Source organism: Taurulus bubalis, assembly GCF_910589615.1.
Source record: "Taurulus bubalis genome assembly, chromosome: 4".
Taxonomy (NCBI): domain Eukaryota; kingdom Metazoa; phylum Chordata; class Actinopteri; order Perciformes; family Cottidae; genus Taurulus; species Taurulus bubalis.
In genome coordinates, this window is record NC_136592.1 from 33,294,935 (window position 1) to 33,322,670 (window position 27,736).

General features: G+C 47.7%; 1 protein-coding gene across 1 annotated transcript; it reads left to right on the forward strand.

The window, feature by feature from the left end:
- Window positions 1-490: 490 nt before the first annotated feature.
- rock2a (rho-associated, coiled-coil containing protein kinase 2a) lies at window positions 491-27,681 on the forward strand (the record flags this gene model as incomplete). The annotated part of the gene is made up of 32 exons (XM_079217569.1): window positions 491-610; window positions 12,646-12,727; window positions 12,862-12,962; window positions 13,234-13,371; window positions 13,459-13,719; window positions 13,829-13,973; window positions 14,105-14,243; window positions 14,922-15,013; window positions 15,131-15,290; window positions 15,415-15,469; window positions 16,888-16,976; window positions 17,086-17,134; window positions 17,440-17,575; window positions 18,253-18,344; window positions 18,645-18,891; window positions 19,747-19,853; window positions 21,099-21,258; window positions 21,401-21,561; window positions 21,685-21,869; window positions 21,955-22,024; window positions 22,196-22,299; window positions 22,448-22,634; window positions 23,239-23,332; window positions 23,422-23,516; window positions 24,566-24,757; window positions 24,843-25,011; window positions 25,679-25,749; window positions 25,832-25,920; window positions 26,028-26,106; window positions 26,245-26,512; window positions 26,634-26,847; window positions 27,615-27,681. Exons 1-32 carry the CDS (start codon window positions 512-514, stop codon window positions 27,679-27,681), a joined length of 4,197 nt encoding a protein of 1,398 aa, XP_079073695.1. The 5' UTR covers window positions 491-511.
- Window positions 27,682-27,736: the final 55 nt, after the last annotated feature.

Genomic DNA, 27,736 nt, shown 5'->3' on the forward strand with positions numbered 1-27,736 from the left:
GAAGACGAAGAAGAAGAAAAGCCCCTGAAGGGAAGGGGAGGAGAGGGGCAGAGAAACGCCCTGCTGCCTGTTGCTGGAGTCTCCACATTCAAACTTTACTTGTTGGGGGAAGAAGAAGAAAATGCATCGTTCACTCAACGGGAGGTGATTCACTGAAGCTCCGCCGTTAGCCGACCGACTACCAGCTAGCTCACCGGGAGGAGGACGACCCGCGCGCCGCGGACACTTTTCTTTTTCTTTTTTGGGAACGCGGCGAGTCTGCTTTTTTTTTTTTTTTTTTTTTTTTTTTTTTTTTTAGGGGGATATTTCTCTCTTCATTGTTGCACAGTATTCCTGGTGGAAGCGATTCGGGTGGTGCTGAGAGCCCCGAGGCTGCTACGCGAAGGCCCACGGCCTGCACACACAGCCCCACTAAAACCCATGTAAAACACGCACAAAGTTGGAAAAGCGCTTTACGTTTCACGCAACTTTTTTTGGTTGTTGTTTTAAATCGAGAAGCAGCCCTGCAGCCATGTCGCTCGGCGCGGAGAAGAGGATGGAAGCCCGGCTGAAGAAGCTGGAGGACATGATCCGAGAGCCGCGGTCTGCCATAAACCTGGAAAGTTTGCTGGTAAGTCAAGTGGGGATACACGCCTAGTAGACACACGCGCGCACGCACGCACGCGCGTGCATACACCTGGGTGACGTCGTTGGCTGTTGACACGATGTGTTTTCACTCGCTTTCCTCATTTTTGACCCGACGTGTGACCTGCTCGTGTTAGCATCGTTAACTTGGCTGCATGTCCTCTTTTATTATTTGTAGAGCCATGAAATTGCACACTTTTTAAAATAGGGTCCTGAAATGAGAAACCTTGCCATAATACGCTTTTCTGTTATTTCATATTTAATTTGTATGAAAAATAAAAATGGGAAAGATCTGCACAAATATAAGCATCATGGCGGTTGCACTGTAAATTGGCCTGATTAATACTTAAGACTTGAGTGCAGACAGTGCCGTTGGGGGGCTGTGAAGCGTGTCTGCGGATTAGGATTAACCAATGGAGAATGTCCCAATGTTTCCGGGTTCAAACTCCCCTTCTGGGCTGCAGCTTTGTCCCACCAGACCCCTATTCTGGTCTGATGGGCGGTTAGAGAGATGCTGTCCACCCACTTCTCTTTTTGCTTTGAATTTGCCAAACTCTTGCATCTAAAAGTGTTTATTTCCCCCTTGAAACCAGTATGACACTGTTAAGGCTGAATTGTTTAAATCATCCCAAATCCCTCCCCAAAAAACAGGACTCGCTACCTTTGTCATTATCAATTGATAGAAACTAAAACCCGTACACTGTCCCTGAGTAAATGGTCCCGATGTTCCATCTCTATGTTTCTACTAAAGCCCGTGTGTTGCTGAAGTGAATACTGATTCACATTTGCATGGAGCGCGTTGTGAAGCATGCTGATTCCACTTCAATGTATTCCTGTCCTGCTTCCCACATCTCATCACTGGGGACGTGACCCGGTGCGTTTCCACTGCTGTTTGCAGTTGGTGAGCAACTCATGCCGCTGTGTTTACACTTGTAGGATTGATTCACCTCTGTGTTATACAGCATGTGTCACGGTTGAGCATTTGATGTTTGATTGGACCAGTCTTGCTGTGGATGGACCAGGACCAGGACTTCCAGATAGGTGATGAGATTTCGGTGTTTGATATTTCCTCTGCTGAGAGGATCCGGTCCCGGCACGTGTCCCGCCAGATACGGAGGCAATGGGAGGTTGTTTCCAAACAGCAGGAGTATGAGCTTTCTTTTTGGAGAACAAAGTTACATTATTTGGCGAAATATGCTTTGCAGTGGAAAGACTTAACTTGTGCTTCTTAACCCCCCTCCAGAGTATCACGAGTGGTGTACCCCTTTTTGAGGGATGCCCAAGGACACCGTTTTTAAACCATCGCCTCTAAAATCGGTGCCAGCACGGTGTCACAGGAACTGCTTTAGCTGTAAAGTTACACCCGTCTTTATGTTTGTCGGCGTTTGAATTCCTGGCCCCCTAACTGGATCTGACAGAGGGCAAACACGCTGTCGGGGTCTATCTTAAAAAGCATCACCCTTTCAATGGGCCCCATCTAGCTCGGGCTCCCGCCGGCCCCCCTTGTACCAAACCCCCCCCTGTTCCCCCTCCACCGCGACTCCAGGCCCTCCTGGTCCGTCCCCCACTTCTTCCTTGGAAAACATTTAGCAGAATACTGGCTTGAACACCGGCGGTGTGTTTACTTCCTGCACGCGAGCCCGGAGAGATAGAGGCGTTGAGTGTTTCGAGACAAAAGTTGAGTGGGCAGCGTGCGTAGGAGAGGGAGAGCGGCTGCAGGTTTCCATTTTTAGCCACCTCACAGCCGTGGCAGGGATCAAGAAGTTTTGCTGCTCGTGGTGGGATTCAAACGCCCGCTGACTCAAACACACAAGCACCGAGGGCTCAGAAATGTCCTTTTTATTTTGTTTATTTTTTTGCAGGTGGAATAAGAACATGCATACTTTAAGTTCCTTAATAATTGCTCACAGGCTCATATTCGGTAAATAATGAATCACACATCCCGCTGCTAGTGTGGCTTAGCAACAGCAAGAAAAACACCAGAAGAGGAGGCTGCTTTGCTGACTATTACACAGTTCCTTAAATAACAGCTTCGTAAAAGGAACTCGCCAATTAATGCAGGGTTTGTGCTCGTCAGTGGACTGGATGTCGGATGTATTTGGGGCTCGACGGGGAGCAGTGGGCGGACTGCCCTGAGGATACGGAAAGCTGACGGTGAGGAATCTGCAGCATCTGTCGAGTAAACTCGGTGACCTTCCTGTAAAGCAATCTGACCCTTAAATAAGCTGGGATGAACAGTATCTTCTTAATGAACCCTCACATCTCACCTGCTTCCATTGAAGCTTTGCACATATATGATGCTTCAACGGCGCCATACGCCTTGGTCATGTACACTGTCGGTCACTATCGCGGCCTCGATCAGCATTCGATCAAACGTAACCCAAAGTCAACCTTCCCTCTTGTGCAAACCGGGGTGATCATATTTTGGCAGCACGCCACCGCTGACTGGAGTGCCGGACTTAGCTGGACCGAGAGCGACAAAAGAGACGGCATTTCTCGAGATAAAAGAGAGAAAACTAAACGACCACGGACGCTCGATTTGAGTCACGCGAGTCGCCTCTACTGCTGTCCTGAAGGAAATGACCTCACTGGGTAAACAAGTCGGCGGCTTTATATGGGGCTCAAAGTCCCCTTTCGAATGACTGCACTTTTCCCCTTTCACTTTTCCAGCCTTATCTCCTATTTTCCTCTGGCTGTGCTGCTCCCTCTCAGCCTGCGGCTCAGCCCCCTCCCTCCCTCCCTCGGGCTTGTTAAACACACTGCAGGTATTTTAACTGTAGCTCCGAAACGCCAGAGCCTTTTGATGCAGCTGCAGACCTGGCACTGCCAGATAACTTTGTGCACGGCACTCAAGCCGTGCGATACGGGATGCGGATAGCGAAGAGTCTGGCCTGATGTCTTCCAGATCGCGTTTTTTTTTTTTTGGGGTGGGCCCCAGTCCCTGGGCGTCTCTTTCCCATTCATTTCAGTGTGATCCTTGCACAGCGTTAGGTGACCATGACATCTAATAGTAACACACTCGTTTGGTTTGGCATATAACGTTGGTTATTCACTCCCTACGTTGTCTGCTCATTTCCCACCTACTGCTGACCACCCTTCTTCTAATCCAGCATCTCCCGTCTCCCCTTTTTCTCAGCCTTCTCTTATCGCCCTCTCCACCCTCCCCTCTCCACACTGGAACTTCTTCCTTTCTTGTGTACTCTTGTAGGGAGGTAAGGATAGCCCCCTGTGTGTCATGACAGATGGTCTTTACCCTGATAGTCAACCCTGAGTGTCTGCAGTGGAGCTGCTCTTAGGCAGCAGCAGCAGCAGTCCCAGCTTCAATGTGCTAGCTGGATAGAAACACTGCCTTATAAGGCACTGGGGACGGTGGCCCGGCCAATTTTTTCTGTCTTTTTTTTTCTTTTCTTTTTTCTCTTCTCTGCAAAACAAGCCAGTCTCTCTGCTCCACACCTCCTCTGGTGAGAGCCTCTCCGCAGTCTTTTTTAGTTTTTTGCTCCAGTCCAGTGGAGAAGACCCCGTCGTCTTTCGGGTGTGCGGGCCCTCGGCGTCTTAAAATGTCACACTTCACTTCAGCTAGGCATCGTCTGGTCTTCTTTGGTGGTCACAGCTGTGTAGCTTTGTCAGGGTTTCCCCTGATCCCTGGTTTACTAAAGACATAGATGGCCCACGAGATTTCTTCTGAGTATCTATGGTACGCTTTGTGTCGGTGGGCTTAGTCTGAACTACAAACACCCCTATTCCACGTACTGACTGCCTGTGTACAAAGTTGTTTTAAAGTTGAGGTTCTTCAAGGGACAGTTTGACATTTTGGGTGCTACACTTGTTTGATTTCTTGCAGAGTTTCAAGATAAAAGCTTGATATCGCATGTGTGTGCTCAGTGACTATAAAGCTCAAGCCAGCCGGCGCTTAGCCTAGCATAGCATAGAAACGGTGCTTAACTCTGTCTCTCAAAGCTGCCGGCTGCACTTGTATTGAACGGTTTGGATTGTTGTGGATTTCCCAGCTGCTGTGATAAATCAGACGGCTATTGCCTGTTAAAATTGTCTTCCTGGCAGGTACGTTATCTCGAAATAACTTCAAAAGTAATGTGTTTGTGGTAGATCTGGAGTCTCGTTATTTAGCTTTACAAGGTAAAATGATCCCCCCTAGCCTGCTGTAAAACATTACTTTCTTTATAAGCCGAGCAAAAATCAAAGTCTAAAGCACACATAGATAAATATACACATACTTGACAGCACATTATATAATACCTTGGACAAATGGAAGAAGACGGGCCAAGATCCACCTCTCAGGGATGTGAGAAGGAATGCAAACAATGGGGAAGAACAAAACCTCTAGGATTGAATGGTTTAGTGCTTAAATTGAAGTTTAAGCACTAAAATAGTGCCTCAACGTATCATCATCATCATCATCATCATCATCATCCCTACGACTGTGCTACCTCGTCCTGGTTGTATGATGAACCTTTAAATGAACGGCTGTAGAATCTCTTCTCGTAGTCTGGCGTTTGGACTAGAGAGCAGAGCTGCAATGAGGCGTCTCGAGGTGTTTACAGTTTGTATACGGTTCCCATGTGAAAGGAAACGTATACAGCCAGAGATTTGTCTTAATCTGGCGGATCTCCTTCGTCTAGACATAAGGACCGTGGCTGGGAGGGTGGGGGGGCAATGCACACAGCTATGCGTTCAAAAACAACGCAGCTTGAGAATGCAAAAAGATAAAAAACAGCGTTTTTAGATACCACTGCACTGATGGAAGATTTTTCTTTTGATGGGCCTTTACACCCCGACCCCAGTTGTGTGAGCGGTAAAGAGTTTGACGCCTGACTCTGACTGTATTTTCTTTTACTTTTAAGCGAGGGTGTGTGAGCAGAGACGAGAACAGGAGTATCCCACGCGCAACACATAACCCATCCATCTGCAGCCGCAGCGTTATCAGTCCATCACAACCTGCTGGTGAAACACACACCGCCTACACGCTATACAAACACACACACATATGCAGAGCGGGCTTTGGTTCTCGTGGACACACTTTTATTGTTTTTTTATTGCACTAATTTTCACACACGTTATTCACTCGATCTTAACAACATGCGAGCTGCATTGTGTGCAACCAGCTTCGTTGCCGCTGTTTGCACACAATGCAGCAACAATACCTGTGTGTTGGTGTGTGTGTGTGTGTGTGTGTGTGTGTGTGTGTGTGTGTGTGTGTGTGTGTGTGTGTTGGTGTGTGGGTGTGTTGGTGTGTTGGAGAGCCTCAGCCCAGTTCTGTTTTCGTGTTGAAGCTGCAGTTAGTTCAAGTAGCTTGAGCCGATACTAATCGAGGGTTGAAACTACAACCTTCATTTGAAATCCGACCTGCTGGCAAGATCCCGATGTTACTGGCTTTTTTTATTTGCAAGTTGGTCCACTTCATGTATTTAATGGCGGGAAAACTAAGATAAACAAAGAAGGATGGAAGTCTTTTAAGCAACAATTCACTAGTTCCAGCTTCTCGAGTGAATATTTTCATTTCTTGCTCTTGTGTGACAATAAACAGAAATGTCTTTGGGTTTGGAGTTAATGAGACGTTTTAAGACGTCATCATGGGCCCTGGGAACTCTCAATGGGCAGTTTTTGCTAGTTGTTGATAAAATAAATGGTGGATCCATCCAGCCCCGGCAGTCTTTACCTGTGGCCCCTTATCACAGGCGGTGTCCTTCATATTGACATGAATTATGTTCAAGTTCAAGAGCAAAGGAAGAAGAAAAAAAAGACCTTATTAGATCGGTTCCTTTGAGAATGAAAGGGTGAACGTATCCAGTACCTTGCAAGTAAATAGCAAAGATTCTATTCTTATCTATTTCGTCATCTCTTGACCTCACGGATTGATCTCCCAGGTGGGGCCCCACTGGATTAAACAGTAATCAAATATTTATATTTAAGTTGTAGCCGGTATCGCAAAAATCTAAGGTTGTATACGTGTCTAACGATAATCTTGGTTTGCAGTTGGAACCCCCCTCTTCCTCCCTTTGCTGTGTGTTGCTTTTTTAAATTTTCCAGGCACATTCCTCCGTGTACTTTATGATAAAGCGTGGGTGCTAAAGGCGCTCGGGGCACAGGAGCATGGGACAGAAATCTGTCAGACCCGAGAGTAAGACGTACCCTCGCTGCTCCCCGCGGAGGCATTAGCGCTGCTATTTGCGAGGCCCCAGCAGGATTCCTGCCGCGGCGTCCCTCCTCAGAGTTTACGGGCCCTGCCTGGCACGGTCCCCTCGCTCGGCCCGGCCCACCGCTCACCCCCCGACCGACTATTTTTAAAACGGACGGAATTCAATCAAAACACTAACTCTCTGCCCGATCCTTTTAAAGCCCAGAGCGGCGCTGCTCGGTTTTTCTGTTCCACATGCCCGAGTGACGAGACGGGTACCAAAGGGGAGGGAGAGGGGGAGAGAGAGGGGGAGAGAGAGGGGGAGAGAGAGAGAGAGAGAGAGAGGGAGAGAGAGAGAGGCCTTGAACGGTTGGGGGGTTATTCCTCTCTGTGTTCAGCTCCTTTCAGGTTAACATCATCACATTCCTGACCGGTGGATCCACTCGGCCTTTTTTTTTATAGAGTGATTAAAGAGTGGAAGCAGGCTGAGGGGAGAGAGCGAGTGCTCCGTAATGTCAACAGCAGGTTGAGTAAATAAAAATGGGAAAAGAATAGAATGTGCCCCCCCACCGCCCCCCCCCCCCAAAAAAAGCAGGGCTCTCATAAAGCTCCTGCCTGCTGCTTCTCTGTAGCCTCAACCGGTTTCAACTCTTTGTATTTTACAGGAGTTGCTAAGCAACCAGCCGTAACCCATTGGCTGGATTACGGCGTGGCAGAGATAAAATGCTGAAGCGCTTTCTAATAAGAGATACGTAGAAACTCCTGCTGATAAGTCCAGCTGGTCGGGTGACGCTGCCTATCGGCTCTGGCGGACGTTACTGTACGTCCTGCACGTCTGGCGCCGACCCGACGTCGTGGGTTTTGTCATCGTTTCGAGTCTTTGTCCGACATCACTGTGGACGCGGAGGCCCGGATCTGTGATTTTTTTCTTTTCTTTTCTGGAACGGGTCCAGATATGTCCGATGCATTAGACGCATCCCCAGACACTCGTCAGTTATTTCACATTTATAAAAAGCAGCTTCAGCTGAGTAGCTGAGAAATGTCGCCCAGAGTCAAGTTGGCATTTTTCTTTTTTTTTTACAGTAACGCTAATGGATACGAATTGGAAGAGCGGCGTGCAGCCATTTCTCTTGTGGCGGCTCCAAAACTCAAGGTAGAAGTGCAGGTTGGGGGGAAAGACACACTAACTTCGTTTCACTACTTCACCGCAGAGCCACCGGCTCCTCCTCAGCACTGGATTCCTCTCGTTCAACGGAGAGATGTAGAATCGCCAGAGAAGGGAAGGCTCTGTCACCGAGGTCCAGTTTGCAGATTGGGAGTGTTTGGTTCACATCCAAGCGTTTGCAACACACTGTTTACTTTGCACGCCTCCGTTGCAAACAGTCCGCGGACGGCGCTCGTCATCTTTATGTTTTCATGTCCAAAGTTGGAAATCCGTGAGACTGAGTAGAGCGTTCCTAAACCTCCTTGTGGCTTGGTTGCTCTGTTTGGGATCTTACATCTTCACAGCAGGTTGATTTATGAATGGATCTCCGTGGCGAGCGAAGGACCTTTTTCCTCTCAGAGCACTTGAGACCTCTGAACTATTCAGTGACACTTGATCCCTATTTGCTTTGAAGGAGCGTTGTTCACGTCATCATCTCGGCCCTGCAGATAATTGTGAAGTATTTATTGTTTGTCAATGTTAGGATGCCTGAGCGACTAGCGATACGTGCATCTCACGGATGTCTGCCTCTTATTTTTTTTATGTTGCTCTGCAACTACTAAATGAGTGCTAACGAACTGCACGTTGCCTAATAGTTACATTACGATGTAAATTGATTCAGAAACTGCTGTTTGTTCTGCATATTTATCTGTACCGAGTAAAAATAACTCGAGGCATTTAGGGCGCCACTGCAAAGAAATCAGTGTGCAAAATGCTTGTCTCTCCCAGGCTGCTAAAACGCGCTCCTGTCTGATCACCAGGGCCTCAGGCTGCTGCGGTTTGCATCGCAAGTTACTAAACTAAATACAAACATCCCTGGACAAACTCTCACCCTCCTCGTGTGTAATCCAGGTCTCATCCATCCAGTCGTACGCTCATTAAACACACGCGTCTCACACAGTTTTTGGTTTACTTGTTGTTACTCGGTCGCATGGGGACGTGGCGCCGTCTGGCACAGTTTTTGTTTGATTTTTATACCATTTACATACTTTTTAGTTATATTTTTTTTAACGGTGTAGTTACGTTTTAATCACCATAAAACAGCCATTCTTCTCTGTTTTTAATTCTACTGCAAATGCTTCGACTCAAATTTGTTTGTCTACCTGTTGCACCTGCTCTCCACTGCTACGGACAACTAGCTTGCTAGCTAGCAGTCTCCCGCTAGCCGGCGGCTACTGACGAGCTAGCCGGCCCCCTCCTGGATACCCCTGCCCATGGTACTGCCTGGACAGCCTCTCAACTGTCCTGCTTCGATCACCTGCCTGTCACCGTCACTTCTCCTGCTCTCCACTGCTACCTCCTCCTCCCTGGACAAGTAGCCAGTGGCCACCGATGAGCCAACCTCTCAACTATCACTTCTCCAACTTCGGTCATCAAGTCTGTGGCTACCGGCAAAATACCTCAGACTTATCATCACATCTCCGGCTGCCATGGTTCTGCTTTACTCCACCTTGCAGCTCCTCAAACTCAACAACTTCTTTGCTCCTCCGTTGATCTCAGCCATCAAAACACGTGGACTCCTCCGTTGGCCCGTTACATCCACAGAGCCTCCTGCAGGGAGTTTATTTACTCCCTGCCTGATCGCTCCACTCATTGCATCCTCCTCATCGAATATCTGTGTGTGCACAGTTATTGGGCAACTATTAGTGTGCCACAGCCTTCTTCAGGCTTTCACAGCACATTTGGAGTTGCCCGTCAGTGACAGACAGACCTTTTCTGCATCTGGAGTACATCGTCCTTTATCTGGAAACATCCCACCGGCTTTCCCACGAGCGTTGGATGTTTGGTCTTTAGATATCGCTTTAGCTGTTTAGGCAAACCAAATGTGTGTATCTAAACGCATACAACATCTAGATGTACTGCATTGCACACATGCGCACGCACACCTGCAGCTGCCATGCTTGTGCGAAATATTCTTTTTTTTTTTTTTTGGCCGACTGCAGAGCACTGTTAGCGGAGAGTGCTGCCTCAGAGGAAATGACTTGCACACTGAGACTGGCTTCATGACAGTGAACTTATCAGCAGCCCTGGGGTGGGGTGGATCGCTTCCTGTATTGCTGCGGGGAGATCCTTGTGCGCTCCCGTGTACGTGCAATCGGCAAACCCCCCTGGCGAGTGTATTTATTTTTTTCCCTCTCCCTTAAATAGTAGTTTTTTTTGCGTGAGGTCAGTCCTTTAATGGGGAAGTGAAAGTTGAGATGACGAAACAAGAGTGTGCAGCTCGCCGCCTGCAGCCGAGCGGAGAGCGATGGAGGCGGGCAGATAAGAAGAAGGTCAAAGGAGAACGGGAGAACGGTGCAAGAGAAATGAGCGCAGAGAGGACGTGAGGGACATGAAACGGATCGGGCCATCCTGTCTGAGCACTGCGATGGTGGGACAACGAGAGGAGGAGGGGGTTGAAATAAACCAGTTGAGACCGCGGGGTTCTTGTGTTCTCCGTTCTAATGGTCGGCTCGGTCCGAGCGGCTCCTCACTGACCGTTCAGGAATGTGTAGCTGACAAAAGTTGATAGACGACTTCCTTATTGTAACACACTGCGCGATTAGGAGTTTGCTTCGGCCTGTCGTTCGCTCATTTGATGGCTTCCCTACGTCGGCCCCGGGTCAAACTATCATGAAATGACGGATTACATAAATAGTCGACATGCTGCGGCTGCGCTTCGGTCTAGTCTCAGCCTCAAGTCACTCTTGATACGAAGTCAGAAACACATCAGTCGTGATATTGTTTGCTAAATGATTAGCATAGCGTTTGAAAAGAAATAAACCTTCAGACGTGTCTTTTTAACGCCAATCAGTTCGAAAAAGAAATTAAAGCTAACTAACTAATTTATTTTTAAATTTGTTTAAGCAAGCTAGCGTTAACGACGTTAGCAAGCTAGCATTAACGAAGTTAGCAAGCTAACGCTAATTGGCCGTTCGCTGACACCGTGCTTCTACAACGTCATCTTCAATGCTTTTAATCACCATCATTTAAGAATATTATTTATTGTTCAGTTCATTTTATATCTTCAACTTTCTCAGTATTTAGGTGTCATAATGTGATACTTAATGCGAATATTGGCATCAGCCAAAAGTTACCTTTTTTAAATTTAAGTTGATTAAGAGCAAACGTTTGTCATGGAAAAGCCTTGATTGGTCAGTGAGTTTAATTGTATTTTCGGTGCCTTCCCATCATGCCACAGAGTAATACTGCACCTCTTTAGAAAGATTAAGACCTAAAGCATCCAAATCCTGCAGCATCCTGCAATAATAATCACAATAAACACAAGCAATGACAGCTTTCTACTCCAAAAATCATGTTTTTCAGTTCAGAAATTCAAGAAAACCTGAATCTTGCTCACACCATGACCGTTGTGTACTTCAAATGACCGTCTCCGTCAGCGCGTGTCATCAGTCATGTTGAGGAGCTACGGAATTACGTAATTCTGAAAATATAACGATCTTTTTTTTTAAATGTAGTCCATCGTTTCTCTTCTCACACGAGTTTACAGTACTTTAGCCATTTAAATGTATTATATCGGACCTGAGGGTGACGATCTAGAAGCATTTCAGTTTTTTAAAACTCACTTCCTCATTTCTGAAAAAGCTGTAAAAAAGGCTCCGAGACGATGGGGTTAATACAGGTGTTTCCCTTCTTAAGGCTTGTCTTACGTCTCCAAGTGGACACATTAAATGTACACTAACTAAAGCTTTTGCCCAAAGTTCACTTCTTTTTTTTTTACAGCCTCAATTTCAGTCACCATAGCAACAAATGTTCAGCTCCGACATATCCCGCATTCTTTTTGCTCTCCGGTAAATAATGCTGGAATCGGCTGGCGTGTTGTTTCCTGCACTCTGGTCATGACCTATGAGACGATTTCTCGTTGCGTTCTGGCAGAAATATGTGGAAAGAGCAAATGAGAACGTTGAGTACCGAGAGAGTGGCGACTCTAAAGTCCTCCCCCTTACGGAGACGGTTTGGTCACCGAAAGCTCTGTGTCGGATGAATATCACCGACAGGATTAAGTAGGCTGTTGCCGATGGAAAAATAAAAATGAGTCATCCTGCCTCTGCAGGTTTTAATCCTCGAGACACACACAGTCAAAACCGTTTTGTCTTTGCCTGCAGTCGCTGTTTATGGACCCGGTCCGTCAAAGTCGAACGAAAGCGCTGAGGGCCAAGCTGTTGGAAAACACACGGAAAATAAACTCTTTTTGGAAATGCAGTCAGTGGCCAGTAATGCTGCTGTGTGAAGCCCATCGGTGCTGCAATCCACTGCCTTTATTGGGTAGAAGGGGTCTGCCAGTTACTAGTCGCTTCATGTTTTTATAAATAAGAGTCTGGAACTATTTATTTAACATTTTCAGCATGGTAGTCAGTTAACTATGACACATGAGGAATGACACATGTCCTCTCTAGTTCAGATGTTCTCTGTTATTCCGTGATGTCCAGCATTCGGCGAACGGATTAGAATCTTAACAGTAAATATTTTCACACTATGGAGACGACACTTCTTGTTCTCCGAGTCTCTGTTATGTTTTGATCGCAACGCGGTGACTTGGACGATGACGTGAGCTTTTGTGATCAACCCACAGAGAACGTGTTCGGACTTGAAGGACGAAGGAAGAGCAGCTGGGGTTTCTTTACATTTCTAAATACATCATCGTCATGACTGATAATTGATTGTTCTACCTTTCCGTGTGCAGGACTCCATCAACGCCCTGGTCTTGGACTTGGACTACCCCTCACTACGCAAGAACAAAAACATTGAGGCCTTCTTAAACAGGCGTAAGTCTTTTTTTGTGTGACAGAGAGAACGAGAGAGAGAAAGAAAGAGGTGGAGGACGTTTTGCCTTTTTTCGTGGTAAATTCACAACAATTATTAATTATTAACGGGATTTCTTTATTCTCTTTATCCTCAGATGAGGCAGTCATAAGACAGACTCGAGACCTCCAGACGAAGTCTGAAGACTTTGACAGAGTTAAAGTCATCGGTCGAGGGGCCTTTGGTGAAGTACAACTAGTGAGTACTGGTTTTCCTTTTTTTTTAAGCTGTCCCTGACGGGTTCTGTGGGGTGATTCAAGCTCTCTGCCATGGGTTTCTTACACACAACAGCAATGCAGCTACAACATTGTTTGATAAATTACTCTTTCACTCGTCAAAGCCTTTGAGAACATTTGTGAGCATTCCACTCTCAACATGTACTTTTGCTGGCCAAAATGTTGGAGCCCGAAGAATCTGAAGTTCTGTTACTTTCCCCACCTCTGAATAACCGGGTCTCGCCGCCATTCAGGTCCGGCACAAAGCCTCTCAGAAGGTTTACGCCATGAAGGTGCTGAGCAAGTTCGAGATGATCAAGCGCTCGGACTCCGCCTTCTTCTGGGAAGAGAGGGACATCATGGCCTTCGCCAACAGCCCCTGGGTTGTGCAGGTATGACCTTTTAATTCCCTGCTCGGCTTCTGATCAAAGTCTAAAGATGAGCTAGTAACGAGAGCGTGTGCCTTTGGGTCCACTCAGTTGTGCTGTGCCTTCCAAGACGAGCACTACCTCTACATGGTGATGGAGTACATGCCGGGAGGCGACCTGGTCAACCTCACCAGCACCTACGACGTGCCGGAGAAGTGGGCCAAGTTCTACACGGCGGAGGTGGTGATGGCCCTGGACGCCATCCACTCCATGGGCTTCATCCACCGGGACGTGAAGCCCGACAACATGCTGCTGGACCGACTCGGACACCTCAAGCTGGCCGACTTCGGGACGTGCATGAAGATGAACGCGGTGAGTTGCCTCGAGTTCCAGTAGTTTGAGATACCGGCCTGGATGGTTACTCAGTCACACAGAAGTATTGTATTTTTCTCATTACGCGTCTCAACATGTCATGTTGCAGACCGGCATGGTGCACTGTGACACGGCTGTCGGGACCCCAGACTACATCTCTCCGGAGGTGCTGAAGTCCCAGGGAGGAGACGGGTATTATGGGAGAGAGTGTGACTGGTGGTCCGTAGGGGTCTTCATCTTCGAGATGCTTGTTGGTCAGTGAGCATTTAACGAAGTCAGTGATTTTGCAAAAGACAAGTAGTGGAGAAGTGTTGCATGTAGGAAGCATCTCCGTACGAGAAACGACTCTGAATACTGACAGCTAACTTGCTGAATTTGCGGTTAGGTGACACGCCGTTCTACGCCGACTCTCTGGTGGGAACCTACAGCAAGATCATGGACCACAAGAACACCCTCAACTTCCCCGACGATGTGGAGATCTCCAAAGATGCCAAGAATATCATCTGTGCCTTCCTGACCGACAGGTATTGACAGTCTCATCTGTAAATGACTGTGAGGACGCCAGGAGGGACACACGGCACACCTGAGTTTATATGACGGGGTTTTAGGGCCATTGTCGGGCAAAAAAAAGGAGGGATTCTATTCCAAGAAAAACTCTCAATTCGTAAATTTACAAGGAAAAAAATGTAAAAGTGGTAAATACAATCATAAATCTACGACTAAATAAAACTCAAATCAATGTTTTCTTTCTGAATAAGCCCAATTCACGGCAACGTGTCTTCAGAGTCCAGATGTTTTTGATAATATGGGGATTCACCATATTAAGTATTCCCTTATTGCAGAATCTAATTGCAATTTAATTCTATAATTTAATTCTATAATTTGATCAGGCACAATGAGGCAAGCGGCGTCGTCTGTGGCGTGACGCGGTAGATCCAACCTGGCAGAGCGAGGGGATGTGATCCTTGGCCGGGGTTTTTCCCGTGTATATTATTGAGCTTTTTTCTAGTAAAATGATCACTTTAATTCCTTTGACTCTGTCATATTTCCACCAATGGTTTTGTGATGCTTTCGGCCAAACAGAAGTCGATGTCTGTGTGTAATGACACTCGGGGGAAGAGTCTGGATCAACGGGTCATGATGAAAACAAAAGGCACATCTAGTCTCTGCTGCAGCGACTCATTCACTCTCTTTGTTTTGAGGGAGGTGCGATTGGGCAGAAACGGCGTGGAGGAAATCATGCGGCACCCTTTCTTCAAGAACGACCAGTGGACCTTCGACACCATCAGAGACAGTCAGTATCAGCGCGGTTCACCAAGTACAGTTAGTTTACACAGCGCTTCCTTTTTTACAGCAATTCACACTTGTCTTTCCTTTCTTTCTTTCTTTCTTCCTCTCTCTCTGTCCTCAGCGGTCGCCCCTGTGGTCCCAGAGCTGAGCAGTGACATTGACACCAGCAATTTCGACGAGATCGAAGATGACAAGGGCGATGTGGAAACGTTCCCCACTCCTAAGGCCTATGTCGGAAACCAGCTGCCCTTTGTTGGCTTCACCTACTTCAAAGAAGACCAGTGAGTCAATCTGTTCTTCATTCTTCTGGCAATATCTCTGTGACTTCAGGAGTTCTCAGCACTGATGTCTTCTTGGCTGCCGTCTTGACTTTTGTGTTGATTTTCTGACCGTTTCCCTCCTCAGGTTGTTAAATGCTTCCAACAATGTCTTGGTGACTCACGACAATTCGAAAGGAGAGGTGAGTTCGTTCACTTCCACACGCCACAACTGCCAGGAAATTAATCTTCCAGGCGTCAGTTTACACGACCACACAGACCTGTTGATCAATCCGGCTTCATGCTGTCAGACATCCAGGATTATGATGGAAAAAGGGATTTCCCATGATTTATTTGTACTTATTATTAGCATTTCAGTGCTCTTAGTCACACATAAATACTTAAGCAGCTTTTGGTGGAAGTGGCTGACCCTTAAAGCTAATCTCTTGGTGCTAACTTCAGCAGCCTTATCAATCAACTACCAGTTACGAGGAAGACAATGATGATTTGATGTACGGGACTAGACACTTTCAAGTAATTCTTGAAAGCTTTTGAGCTCTGCAAAGCAAAATTGCAAAACGTCAGTGTTCTAGAAACCTTTCATCTTAGGAAGTTTGAAAGAGCTTCTCCACGTTCAAACACGCTACAAACATGGACATCAGTCGCTCGCAGAGATAAACCACAGGATAAATATTGAGACGGGCAGCATACTCCACTTCCTCCAGATCTCCCGGATACGGCGCCTGCCGTCACATTGGTTAGAGCCATAGTCATAGAAGCCCCGCCCATTTCCACGACACGGTATGAAGTCAGTGGACGTATCGCTAAGCTAGCTAGCGACACAGACAGTGACCGAATGAACCATAAGCTGCGTATAAAGGGCTTTACAGTATGTGTTTGAAACAGACAATCGCGGTTATGAAAAAGGCGTCCAGGTCTCTGACCAATCACAGCATGGCATCGCTCCACCATCAAGTAACGAATTAAAATGATCACTTTGAGCATAATCAGCGCAAGAAGAACGACATAAAACAGAAACCATCTTTGGGGAAAAATGTATTTGACGTGTAATTTGATCTTTTTAGTTTGGCCCATATGCTGAATATTAAGTGTTTTGGCTGTCGTCATCAGTCAATGCAACGAGCAAGCAGAGAATTATGTCCCAGTTCTGGTCTTCTCCTCATCTGTATGGGGCGTTATAGCATCTTTCAGCACATTGTTTTGTGTTCAAAGTCTGAACTTATTTTTAACCACTTTGCACAGCCGGCCAGCACCAAACTACAACGAGCTGGTGAGCATGAAGGGTTTTACAACACGAGAGCCAGAGATCTACCGAACAACAAAACGAAACCAAAAGATTCTCGTTCATCCAGTTCAAACAAATGCTCGTTCTGTATTTGGTAGATTTGTAAATGAATAACTGAATACTACTCAACTTAAAAGCTGACAATATGTCACTTTTGTGTTCGACAGCTTGTGGCCGAAAGTTTGACTCAATGCAGGTTTAAAGGTGCACGCATTCCTGAGCGTGTCGGGGGTAAAGGTTGTAAACGGCTCTTGAACTTGAGCACTAGACGCGTTGCAAGGACGCGCGTGATCGTGTGTTTGTCTTTCCCTCCAGTCGGCGGCGCTGCAGAAGAAACTGCGTCACCTGGAGGTGCAGCTGAACAATGAGAAGCAGGTCAAAGGCGACCTGGAGCACAAACACAGGTACAGCCGCCGTGGAAACGCTTCAAGGCCAATGGTGGCCGTCTTCTTCGCATCGCTCACAGTGACTCATCAAGTCAGAGCTTATGCAAATGTTGTTGTTTTTTTGCAGAGCTGCCACCAGCCGTCTGGACAAAATCTCCAAAGAGCTTGAGGAAGAGGTAAGTACTCCCTTGCAGTCAAGGCACCTCACTCGTGTGTTTTGGGCTCTTTCCTCCTTTAATTTGCTGGTGCAACGACCCGGTTCCCCCCTCGGGATCGTTTCTTTTTCACCTGTTTTTTATGGCCTCTCCCCAAAAAAATGTATTCAAGTCATAAGTAATGATTTCTCACTCGTTGAACCGCCAGGAGTGGCTGGGATTCTAATATCATCCTTAAAATGTCTTGACGGGATCGGAGCCCCTGTCGCCGTGAAACCCCCCCCTGTGGGACACGAGCAGCAAAGCGTTTGAACGTTTGCTTTCAGGTGAGCGGCAGGAAGAACCTGGAGTCGACCCTGAGGCAGCTGGAGAGGGAGAAAGCTCTGCTGCAGCACAAGAGCCTGGAGAGCAACCGCAAGGCCGAGAGCGAGGCCGACCGGAAGCGCTGCCTCGAGAACGAAGGTGACGGGACACACACACACACACAGGCACACACACACACACACACACACACACACACACACACACACAGGTACACACACACACACAAACACACACACACACAGGCACACACACACACACACACACACACACACACACACACACAGGCGCACACACACACACACACACACACAGGCGCACGTTGTTCCCAACATGCATCCCTAATGTGACGCGATGAATGAATGATCTTGTTGCATAATGAGATTATTTTAAGACCATTTTGAGACCCCTTTAAGTTGCTTGGGGATCCCATTTAAGAAGGAAAAAGGCTTTTGTTTTTGGAGCCGAGTGATTATATTTAAAAAATCACAGTTGATATGTAATGAGCAATTTATATATAGCCTCTTTACTCAATGCATTGGCATGCTTTTCATTTGAAGTAGAAAAGAGTTTTGATGGAAGTTTGCATAACGTGGACATTGCTGCCATCACCTGGTCAGATGGACTTCTTAGACGGGACAGAAACCAGAGGAACACAAGTCCCGAAGCCTTCTTTCTTGCTTTGCCCTCCCAAAACCGTCACCGTGAAGAAGGATTATTGCTGTCATAGTCTGTCATGTACATCCTAGCCTTTGAGAGGTGAACCGCTGGAGAGGGAGGGATTCCCCCGTGATGACTGTCTCTGTGTTCTTGTGCAGTCATCAGCCTTCGAGACCAGCTGGACGACATGAAGAGGAGAAACCAGAGTTCACACATTTCCAATGAAACGAACCTTCACCTGCAGAAACAGGTCCGTCACTTTACTGTCCGTTACGTTTAGTCTGTGGGCGCTGAGGTCAAACTAATTATTTATATTTGAAAACGTAAGACATGCATGTATTTATTCAGAGTTGCAATACATTTTACAAAACTGATATCATTATGGAATGAAAACCATCATATTGACCTTTTCTTTCTTCCTGAAATGCCTCTAAACAGGAAGTTCTAAACAGTTTATTAAAAGTGCTTGATAGAAAGTTCACATGGAGCAGGACATGCATGTTGCGCTCCCCAATGAAACCGTTTTTGATGAATCTTCCCCCCAATTCAGCTAGAAGAAGCCAACACGTTGCTGCGGGCCGAGTCGGAGGCGGCGACGAGGCTCCGTAAAACCCAGACGGAGAGCAGCAAGCAGCTGCAGCAGCTGGAGGCCAACTTGCGCGAGCTGCAGGACAAATGCTGCCTGCTGGAGCGCAGCAAGCTGAGCCTGGAGAAGGAGGGCATCAGCTTCCAGGCCGCACTGGAGGCGGAGAGGAGGGAGCACAGCCAGGGCTCGGAGACCATCAGCGACCTGATGGGTGGGTAGAACACACACACACACACACACACACACACACACACACACACACACACACACACACACACACACACACACACACACACACGTCTTCCAGGCTGTAAACTATGGTGTTCTGGTTTTAAAGGGATAGTTTGGATGTTTTGTAGTGTGGTTGTTTGAGGTGTTGTAACCTTTTCTTTTCTCGCTGAGATGGAAATTCTATGACACGAATTGGATAAAAATGAGTCACTTACTGTCTGCCTTAAGCGGCAGATCTACAAGGGCAGCTAGGTGGGCCGGAGAAAAGGTGACGCACAAATACAGCCGGCTGCACCAACAGCTTTTCGGGCATTGATGAGGAGTTTGCACTGCAGCGTCACTGTGGTCTGAATCCCTTCAGAAAACGACGGCGTCACTGCCTCTGTGCGTGGGTGGGTGGGGGCTTGAGAAGAGCTTTTATCAAGCCCGGTTTGTCTGGAGCTGCTCTGCAGAGCCATTAATCCATCTGATGTTTGCAGACCTCAGTGTAGAGTCCACAACATGAAATGCCAGCTCTCCTCTCTGAATAAAGAGTGTCTCCATTGCAGCCGAGTCAGAGCGCGGCGGGAGCAGACGTAGCCTAATGTACGTTAATAATGTAACCTCAGTCTGATTAGGGCCGAACGAGGGCCATTTAAACTGTCATATGAAAGCTTTTATCTGCCGAGGTCATACCTACTCGCTGGTGCCCCGGTCCTGCTGGCCTCAGATCAGTGTAGCATACCCATAATGACAGAGGAAGGGTTTGGTTAGCAGTTACATGCATGTTTTGAGGTATCTTTGACTTCCTTCGTGAAACCTTTTCCCTGAAGAACGCTCGGTTTGCGTCTTGCAGGACGCATCTCCGGCCTGGAGGAGGAGGCCCGTCAGCAGAGACACACTCTGTCCAAAACTGAGGCCGAGAAGAGGCAGCTTCAGGAAAAACACAACGACCTGGAGAAGGTAAGGCCGGAAAATCCTCATTTTTTTGTGTTATTCTATCTTGCCTCTTATGGGCCGTGCTCTTCAGTGGCTTGTAAACATGTTTAGTGTTTGGGATGCTTTCTTGCAGCACATGTAACGTAATATGAATACCTGGTGCTTCATTTGATAGTCTGGAACTCTCAAGATGAAACAAACGGAATGATTCACCTCAGAGGACTCTGTTAATGTCACCAGTATTAAACATTGACTTTATCTATTAAAGCTTTTGTTCCAGTGTTTCTTCTCCTGGTTCGCTGCAGTGGAGCGTCACAATGCAGGGCGGATAAATACTCTGCTAACCCATTTAAGAGGCTGGTCCATAACTGGTTTAATAGCCTTATTCTTTAGAGATTATTGTACAACCGACAATTGCAAACAAGCTGCTGATTACATTTAATGGCCAGCGTCTTAATAGAATTGTAATCTTCCAAGTACTTATGCGGATCAGCTGGTGAGGTCTATTGGTTGACTAAATAATTCAAAGGGCATATTGATCCTGAAGCTTAAAGGGCTTCAGTGAAGAGCATTGCTTGTGGAATATACGGATGTTAGTTAGTGAGGCCGTGTAATCACTCAGTGCTTTAATTAGTCATTTCAGATTATGTTAAAGGAATAGTTTGGATGTTTTGCGGGGTTGTGTGAGCTGCTTATCCATCGTCAGTGTATCTTCTAGAGTAGAGGGCGGACAACATGTTTATATATTTAGAATATTTTCGCCTTTCAGACGGTAGTTTACGACGCTAAACTGAAGCTTTTTTTCATGCATTTATGCTCTATAAAGCCACCTATTGACAAAAACATACATTTTTACCTCGCAGAACACAGGAGTTGTTGGTCTACCGCTGCCTTAAGCGGTTAGTTTGTCTGTTATTGAGTGACTTGTTAACTGACTCTTAACACCAAAATCACACAATAACACAAACGATCTGATTTGAGCCGGCAGCAGAGCAGCCCTTGTGTTCTGCAGGGTAACATGTCTGTTTTTATCAAAGGAGGCTTGCTGGCGTTGTAGAGAACATAGAAAACGGCTTCAGTTCTGTCAGAATGGGACGTCTGACGTCTGAAGGACGTCTTTCAACCCGAGTACAAAAAAATATCCCTTTTAGTTCAGCGCTCCTCTTTTGAGCTGTATGAAGTTGAGCTGGTGCGGCGAGTGGCATCGGGTGCCGGCCGAGTTTTGCTCGTAGGCCTTCATCGTCCTTCATCGGTTTTTTCTTTGTGCAGGAGAAGAGCAACAAGGAGATTGATTTGACCTACAAGCTAAAGGTGCTGCAGCAGGAGCTGGAGCAGGAGGAGGCCGCTCACAAGGCCACCAGGGCGCTGCTGGCAGACAAGAGCAAGATCAAAGTAACCATCGAGGGCGCCAAGTCGGAGTCCATGAAGGGTAAAGACTTTTCTTATGTTATCTTAGCTCTATTTTTAACTAATTCTATTGGAACTTAAATTAGCATTTATTATCATTTCTACACACGCGCCGCTATTGATTGAACATGACTTTAACATGTGGGGAAACGTCTCTCATCCAGAGATGGATCAGAAGCTGGCGGAGGAACGGGCGGCCAAGCTCAGGCTGGAGAACCGAATCCTGGATCTGGAGAAGCACAGCAGCATGATGGACTGCGACTACAAACAGGCCCTGCAGAAACTAGATGAGCTGCGCAGACACAAGGACCGGCTAACCGAGGAGGTCAGCGAGCGTTTATCTTCCGTACTGCGGGGAGACTGTTGTTTACATATGAAATGCTACCCGCAGAAGCAGCCTGTGTAATGGCGCGTCGTAGTAGTGAAACACTTGTGCTCCATCCCTCAGGTGAAGAACCTGACGCTGAAGATCGAGCAGGAGACCCAGAAGCGCAACCTGACCCAGAACGACCTGAAGGCCCAGAACCAGCAGCTCAATTCCTTGAGGACCTCCGAGAAGCAGCTGAAGCAGGAAGCGAATCACCTGCTGGACATCAAACGCAGCCTGGAGAAACAGAACCAGGAGCTGCGCAAGTCGGTGTACCTTTTGCCTCGGAAATTCATGTTCTGACACGAAGAGGATGATGAGTAATGGATTGTTTGTGTTTTTTTACTGCAGAGAAAGACAGGACACAGACGGGCAAATGAAGGAGCTCCAGGACCAGTTGGAAGCCGAGCAGTATTTCTCTGTGAGTCTTTTTAATTACAGACGCGGATGTGAAACGACAAAACCCGTCACGGTTCTGCATCTTGCACGCTGAGTCTGTGGGCTGTAATGTGCCACCAGAAGAATATCCCTTTCTGTTTCAGTAGCTAATGCGATGCTTATTGAAGTGTTGCATCACAATGTGTTTTCCCAGACGCTGTACAAGACCCAGGTCCGTGAGCTGAAGGAGGAGTGCGAGGACAGGAACAAACTGTACAAAGACACGCAGCAGTCTCTGCAGGAGCTGCAGGAGGAGAGGTGGTTTGGCTGCTTAAAGATGTTTTTATCCACTTTAATAGTTAAATTACTATAGACGGAATACTGGTGTTATTCTGGCGGTGCCCGTTAATCTGCTTCTCTGAACGAGACGCTCGTTTGTCACTAACACTCGTCCACTTTGCTTCAGGGATTCTCTGGCCGCTCAGCTCGAGATCACGCTGACGAAGGCCGACTCGGAGCAGCTGGCGCGCTCCATCGCCGAGGAGCAGTACTCGGACCTGGAGAAGGAGAAGATCATGAAGGAGCTGGAGCTGAAGGAGATGATGGCCCGCCATCGCCAGGAGCTGTCGGAGAAGGACATCACCATCGGCTCGGTGAGTCACTGCGGATATATTCAATCTACTTTTTACAGATGTTCGAAAAGGAGGATAGCTTGCCTCGTTACTGAAGTAATACAACATGATGTATAACAATAAAGTGTTAATTCTGTTAATTCAAGAAAGTACAATTTCAATAAAGTTAAACTACAAAGTGCTATCAGTAAGAGACATTTAAGTGCTACTACGGCGCTACCTTCCTTATTCAAGGTATAGTCGAAAAAGATGTGTTTTAGTTTGCGACGGAAAATGTAGAGACTTCCTGATGTCCTGATGTCAAAGGGGAGCTCATTCCACCAATGAGGAGCCAGGACACAAACAGTCTGACTTTGTCGAGTGTTTAGCTCTCAGTGACGGAGCTACAAGCTGATTGGCTGAAGCCGAGCTGTAAAACATTAATGCCGTCCTCCTCGGGTGAGCTGTAACGTTAGCTAGCGCGGTGGTGCTAGGCGAGCTAGCAGTGTGGAGGATAGATGAACGCTAGCGTCTGCTCAGTGATACGGTTGGTGAGGTGTAGTTCTGAAGAAAGAAAATAGTTCCGACATGAAACCGCTCACAAGCTTGTCTTTGGTAACCGGGTCATGCTTTCTGAACCTTGCAGCTGGAGGAAGCCAACAGGACCCTGACCAGTGACGTCGCCAACCTAGCCAATGAGAAGGAGGAGCTGAACAACAAACTGAAGGAGGAAATAGAAGGTAATTGAAATGTTTATATTACTTAAACATTTTTAAGAAGCAAAAATACTGTCATAGTTGACATTTATATATATATTTTTTTTTTCCAGAATCAGAAAAGTCAAAGGATTGGGAGCAGCAGATCAGCCAGATGAAGCAGGCCTTTGAGAAGCAGCTGCAGTCGGAGAGGACGCTGAAAACACAGGTGAGTCTGCTGTTCACCTTACCATGCTCCCATCATGCACTCATCATGCTCCCATCATGCTCCCATCATGCACTCACCATGCTCCCATCATGCTCCCATCATGCACTCATCATGCTCCCATCATGCACTCATCATGCACTCATCATGCGCCCATCATGCACTCACCATGCACTCATCATGCGCCCATCATGCACTCATCATGCTCCCATCATGCACTCATCATGCTCCCATCATGCACTCATCATGCTCCCATCATGCTCCCATCATGCTCTCATCATGCTCCCATCATGCACTCATCATGCTCCCATCATACACTCATCATGCGCCCATCATGCGCCCATCATGCACTCATCATGCACTCACCATGCGCCCATCATGCTCCCATCATGCACCCATCATGCTCTCATCATGCGCCCATCATGCACTCATCATGCACTCATCATGCTCCCATCATGCTCCCATCATGCTCCCATCATGCGCCCATCATGCTCCAATCATGCGCCCATCATGCACTCATCATGCTCCCATCATGCGCTCATCATGCGCTCATCATGCGCTCATCATGCTCTCATCATGCGCTCATCATGCTCCCTTCATGCTCCCATCATGCTCCCATCATGCTCCCATCATGCTCCCTTCATGCTCCCATCATGCGCTCATCATGCTCCCATCATGCTCCCATCATGCACTCATCATGCTCCCATCATGCTCCCATCATGCACTCATCATGCTCCCATCATGCTCCCATCATGCTCCCATCATGCGCTCATCATGCTCCCATCATGCACTCATCATGCGCTCATCATACGCTCATCATGCTCCCATCATGCTCCCATCATGCTCCCATCATGCACTCATCATACGCCCATCATGCACTCATCATGCTCCCATCATGCGCTCATCATGCTCTCATCATGCGCTCATCATGCGCTCATCATGCGCTTCCTTCTTACTCGCTCGCATACACTCAGATCCTGAAACTTTCCCAAACTCGACAACTCTTAAAACGCGCTGAAGCACGACTTGTCTCCACTCGTGTTCGTCCTCAGGCCGTCAACAAGCTGGCGGAGATCATGAACAGGAAGGAGCTGCGGGGCGCAAGCAGTCGCCGCGGTAACGACACCGACATGCGGCGGAAGGAGAAGGAGAACAGGAAGCTGCAGTTGGAGCTGAGGTCGGAGAAAGAAAAGCTCAACAGCAGCATCATCAAATACCAGCGGGAGATCAACGAGATGCAGGCGGTCAGTGGAACAGTGGCGGTTTCTATAGGCTGGACCTGTCTGTCCTGCGCCTTCGGTGCATTTGACTGTTGCTCTTGATTTGCAGCAACTGTCTGATGAGAGCCAGATGCGCATTGAGCTGCAGATGGCCCTCGACAGCAAGGACAGCGACATCGAGCAGCTGAGGAACCTTCTGCAGTCGCTCAGTGTTCAGTCGATGGATTCTGCCAGCGTCAGCAGCGGGCCGGAGTTCGATACCGACGACGCATACGGAGGTGAGCGCTCCACCACCGGGTGATGTAAACAGAAAGGTGACGTAAGGGCGTAGCGGTCCACTGAAGCCACAGCTCTGTTCGTACCGGGTTTAGGTTCACGGTTCGGAGTGAGTTCGGTACAGTGGAGGAAAGACAGACGTATTTGTCTTCATCCTGAACAGACGGAAGTGTCAGAGGCAGACGGGCGCGCTTGTTTTGCTGATATCAGCAGCCGTCTGCTAGCGGCGTACAGTGGAATTGGTTCTGCATGACGTGCATCCGTTGACATGCTGTGTGCACTGAATATTGAACCCCTGTACCGCGGCGGTCCGCCATGCATATAGGAACCGTTAGAACCCAAATTGTACGGTGCATGAGGATTTATAATTCTAAAATATTTTATATTGGTGGCTGAAAAATATCAGTTTATCTTTACATTTTGACGACTACACGCTGTACACCACATTTAAAGTTGTGTTTTCAGAAAATTCACTTTCATTGAATAAATAGTTTTGTTTGTTTAAAGCAGTTGGTTCGACCTTGTACTAGAGCAGGGGATCGTATTCCACTTTATAGAGATGCACAGCTAAAGGAGTGGGATCAATGTTGGCTTCACTCGAGTGAAACCTCACAGATTATCGGCGTGTTGCTCACTGGAGCCTCGTCTGTTTCTGTCTTTCTCTCCCAGAAATCAGACTGGAGGGCTGGCTCTCCCTCCCTGTAAGAAACAACACCAAGAAGTTTGGATGGGAGAAAAAGGTACAGAGAGAGAGGAAAAAGCTGCATGGAGAAGTACTTCTTCAACTGAACGTAACCTCTAACACGTGCTCTCTCACTGTAGTACGTTGTGGTGAGCAGCAAGAAGATCCTCTTCTACAACAACGAGCAAGACAAAGAGCAGTCCATCCCCTACATGGTGCTCGATATCGAGTGAGTCGAACACCCGGATACGACCCGGGTCTCCTGCCGGTGTGGTTTATTTTCTGTAAGGAGCATTTGTTTGCGATAACGGGATGTTTCTATTTCTCTCCACACAGCAAACTCTTCCACGTGAGGCCCGTCACTCAAACGGACGTGTACCGCGCCGACGCCAAAGAGATTCCCAGGATATTCCAGGTCCGCCTCGCAGCTGTTCGTTGGCTTTGTCATTTTAATGTGAACTCTGATGTCTTGAATGTCCAGGTAGCCAATGTGTGCTATCTGTTGGGTTTCAAAGAAATGCTCATCCTCCTCGTTCTCTTATCGACCGCCCAGATTCTTTACGCCAATGAAGGCGAGTGCAAAAAGGAGCCAGAGTTTCCTGTGGAGCCGCTGCCGGCCGGAGAGAAGTCCAGCTACATCTGCCACAAGGGCCACGAGTTCATCCCCACGCTCTACCACTTCCCCACCAACTGTGAGGCGTGCACCAAGCCGCTGTGGAACATGTTCAAGCCGCCGCCCGCCCTGGAGTGCCGGCGCTGCCACATCAAGTGCCACAAGGACCACATGGACAAGAAGGAGGAGATCATCGCTCCGTGCAAAGGTGGGCCGCGTCGCACAGCAGCGTCTCTGGGCGCTGCTCGGGGTGTGAAGAAAATTGGGAATTTCACCGCAATGCCGATTTTTAGCTAGTCAGTCTAACCCGTTTCCTCTTCTGCCACCAGTGAACTACGACGTGTCCTCGGCCAAGAACCTGCTGCTGCTGGCCGTGTCCCAGGAGGAGCAGCAGAAGTGGGTGAGCCGACTGGTCAAGAAGATTCCCAAGAAGCCTCTGCCGCCGGAGCAGTTTGCTCGCTCCTCGCCACGCGCCTCCATGAAGGTGCAGCCCAGCCAGTCCATGAGGAGGCCCAGTCGACAGCTGCCCACCAGCAAGAGCAGGTAGACGAGCAGCCGAGACGTTACGCCTGAGCAGCTTTTGCCTCTTGGACGAGCTTTAGAAACCAAACTAAAAGATCTTTGAGTTCATGGATTTGAGTTGTTGTGGTCCAGTTTGTATGAGCTGTTGGGGGCCGTGTTCATCATCAGCATACAGGCTCACATTGTGATGACATGCGGGGTCAAACTACAGCGGTACCCACGTGTAGCGGTTTCCCTCGACTGGGTTGTAGAACTGGACGGTATCAACACCAAAATGGGGGCAAGAAGGCACAAACTACAGCTAGTTGGTAATCATGAGGAACAGCAACATTAATCTCGCCTCCAATCATAGTAGCTCGCAGCATTAGCTCCAAAATAACTGTATTGTACTTTAATTATCTTTGGCCTCAAAATAGTTGATAAATAAATAAATACCAGCAGGACAGCCTTTATTTTTTATGTGCATTTATTTTATTTTTTTGTACCTGGCCGTCAAAACTAATCTCCCCTTTCAGATTGGAGGACTTCGGTCTTCAGGACCGACACTGAGCTCTGGATGATTAACAGAGCTGCCGTCCCAAAAGAGAGACCTAAACATCGACTCCGGCTTAATCTTTGCTATTTTTGGAACAAAAGCTGTGAGACCCATCATTTAGTTTTCAGGGTGGAAGAAGCCGAGCAGCAACCACACGCGTCTAAACCTTGATTCAAAGAAAGAAAGGAACGGTGTCGTTCTCTAAGTCGCATCATCCTGTTAATGTCCTCAATCGTGTGTCCTCTGACCTCAGCCCCCGCAGGTCAAATGGCTTCAACATGAGGCCGGAGGAATCCCTCAGTGGACTCTGGTACAAATGACGACTCCTCTTCCTCTGCCGAGGCGTTCCCCTGTACTGTGTGTACGTGTGCTTCC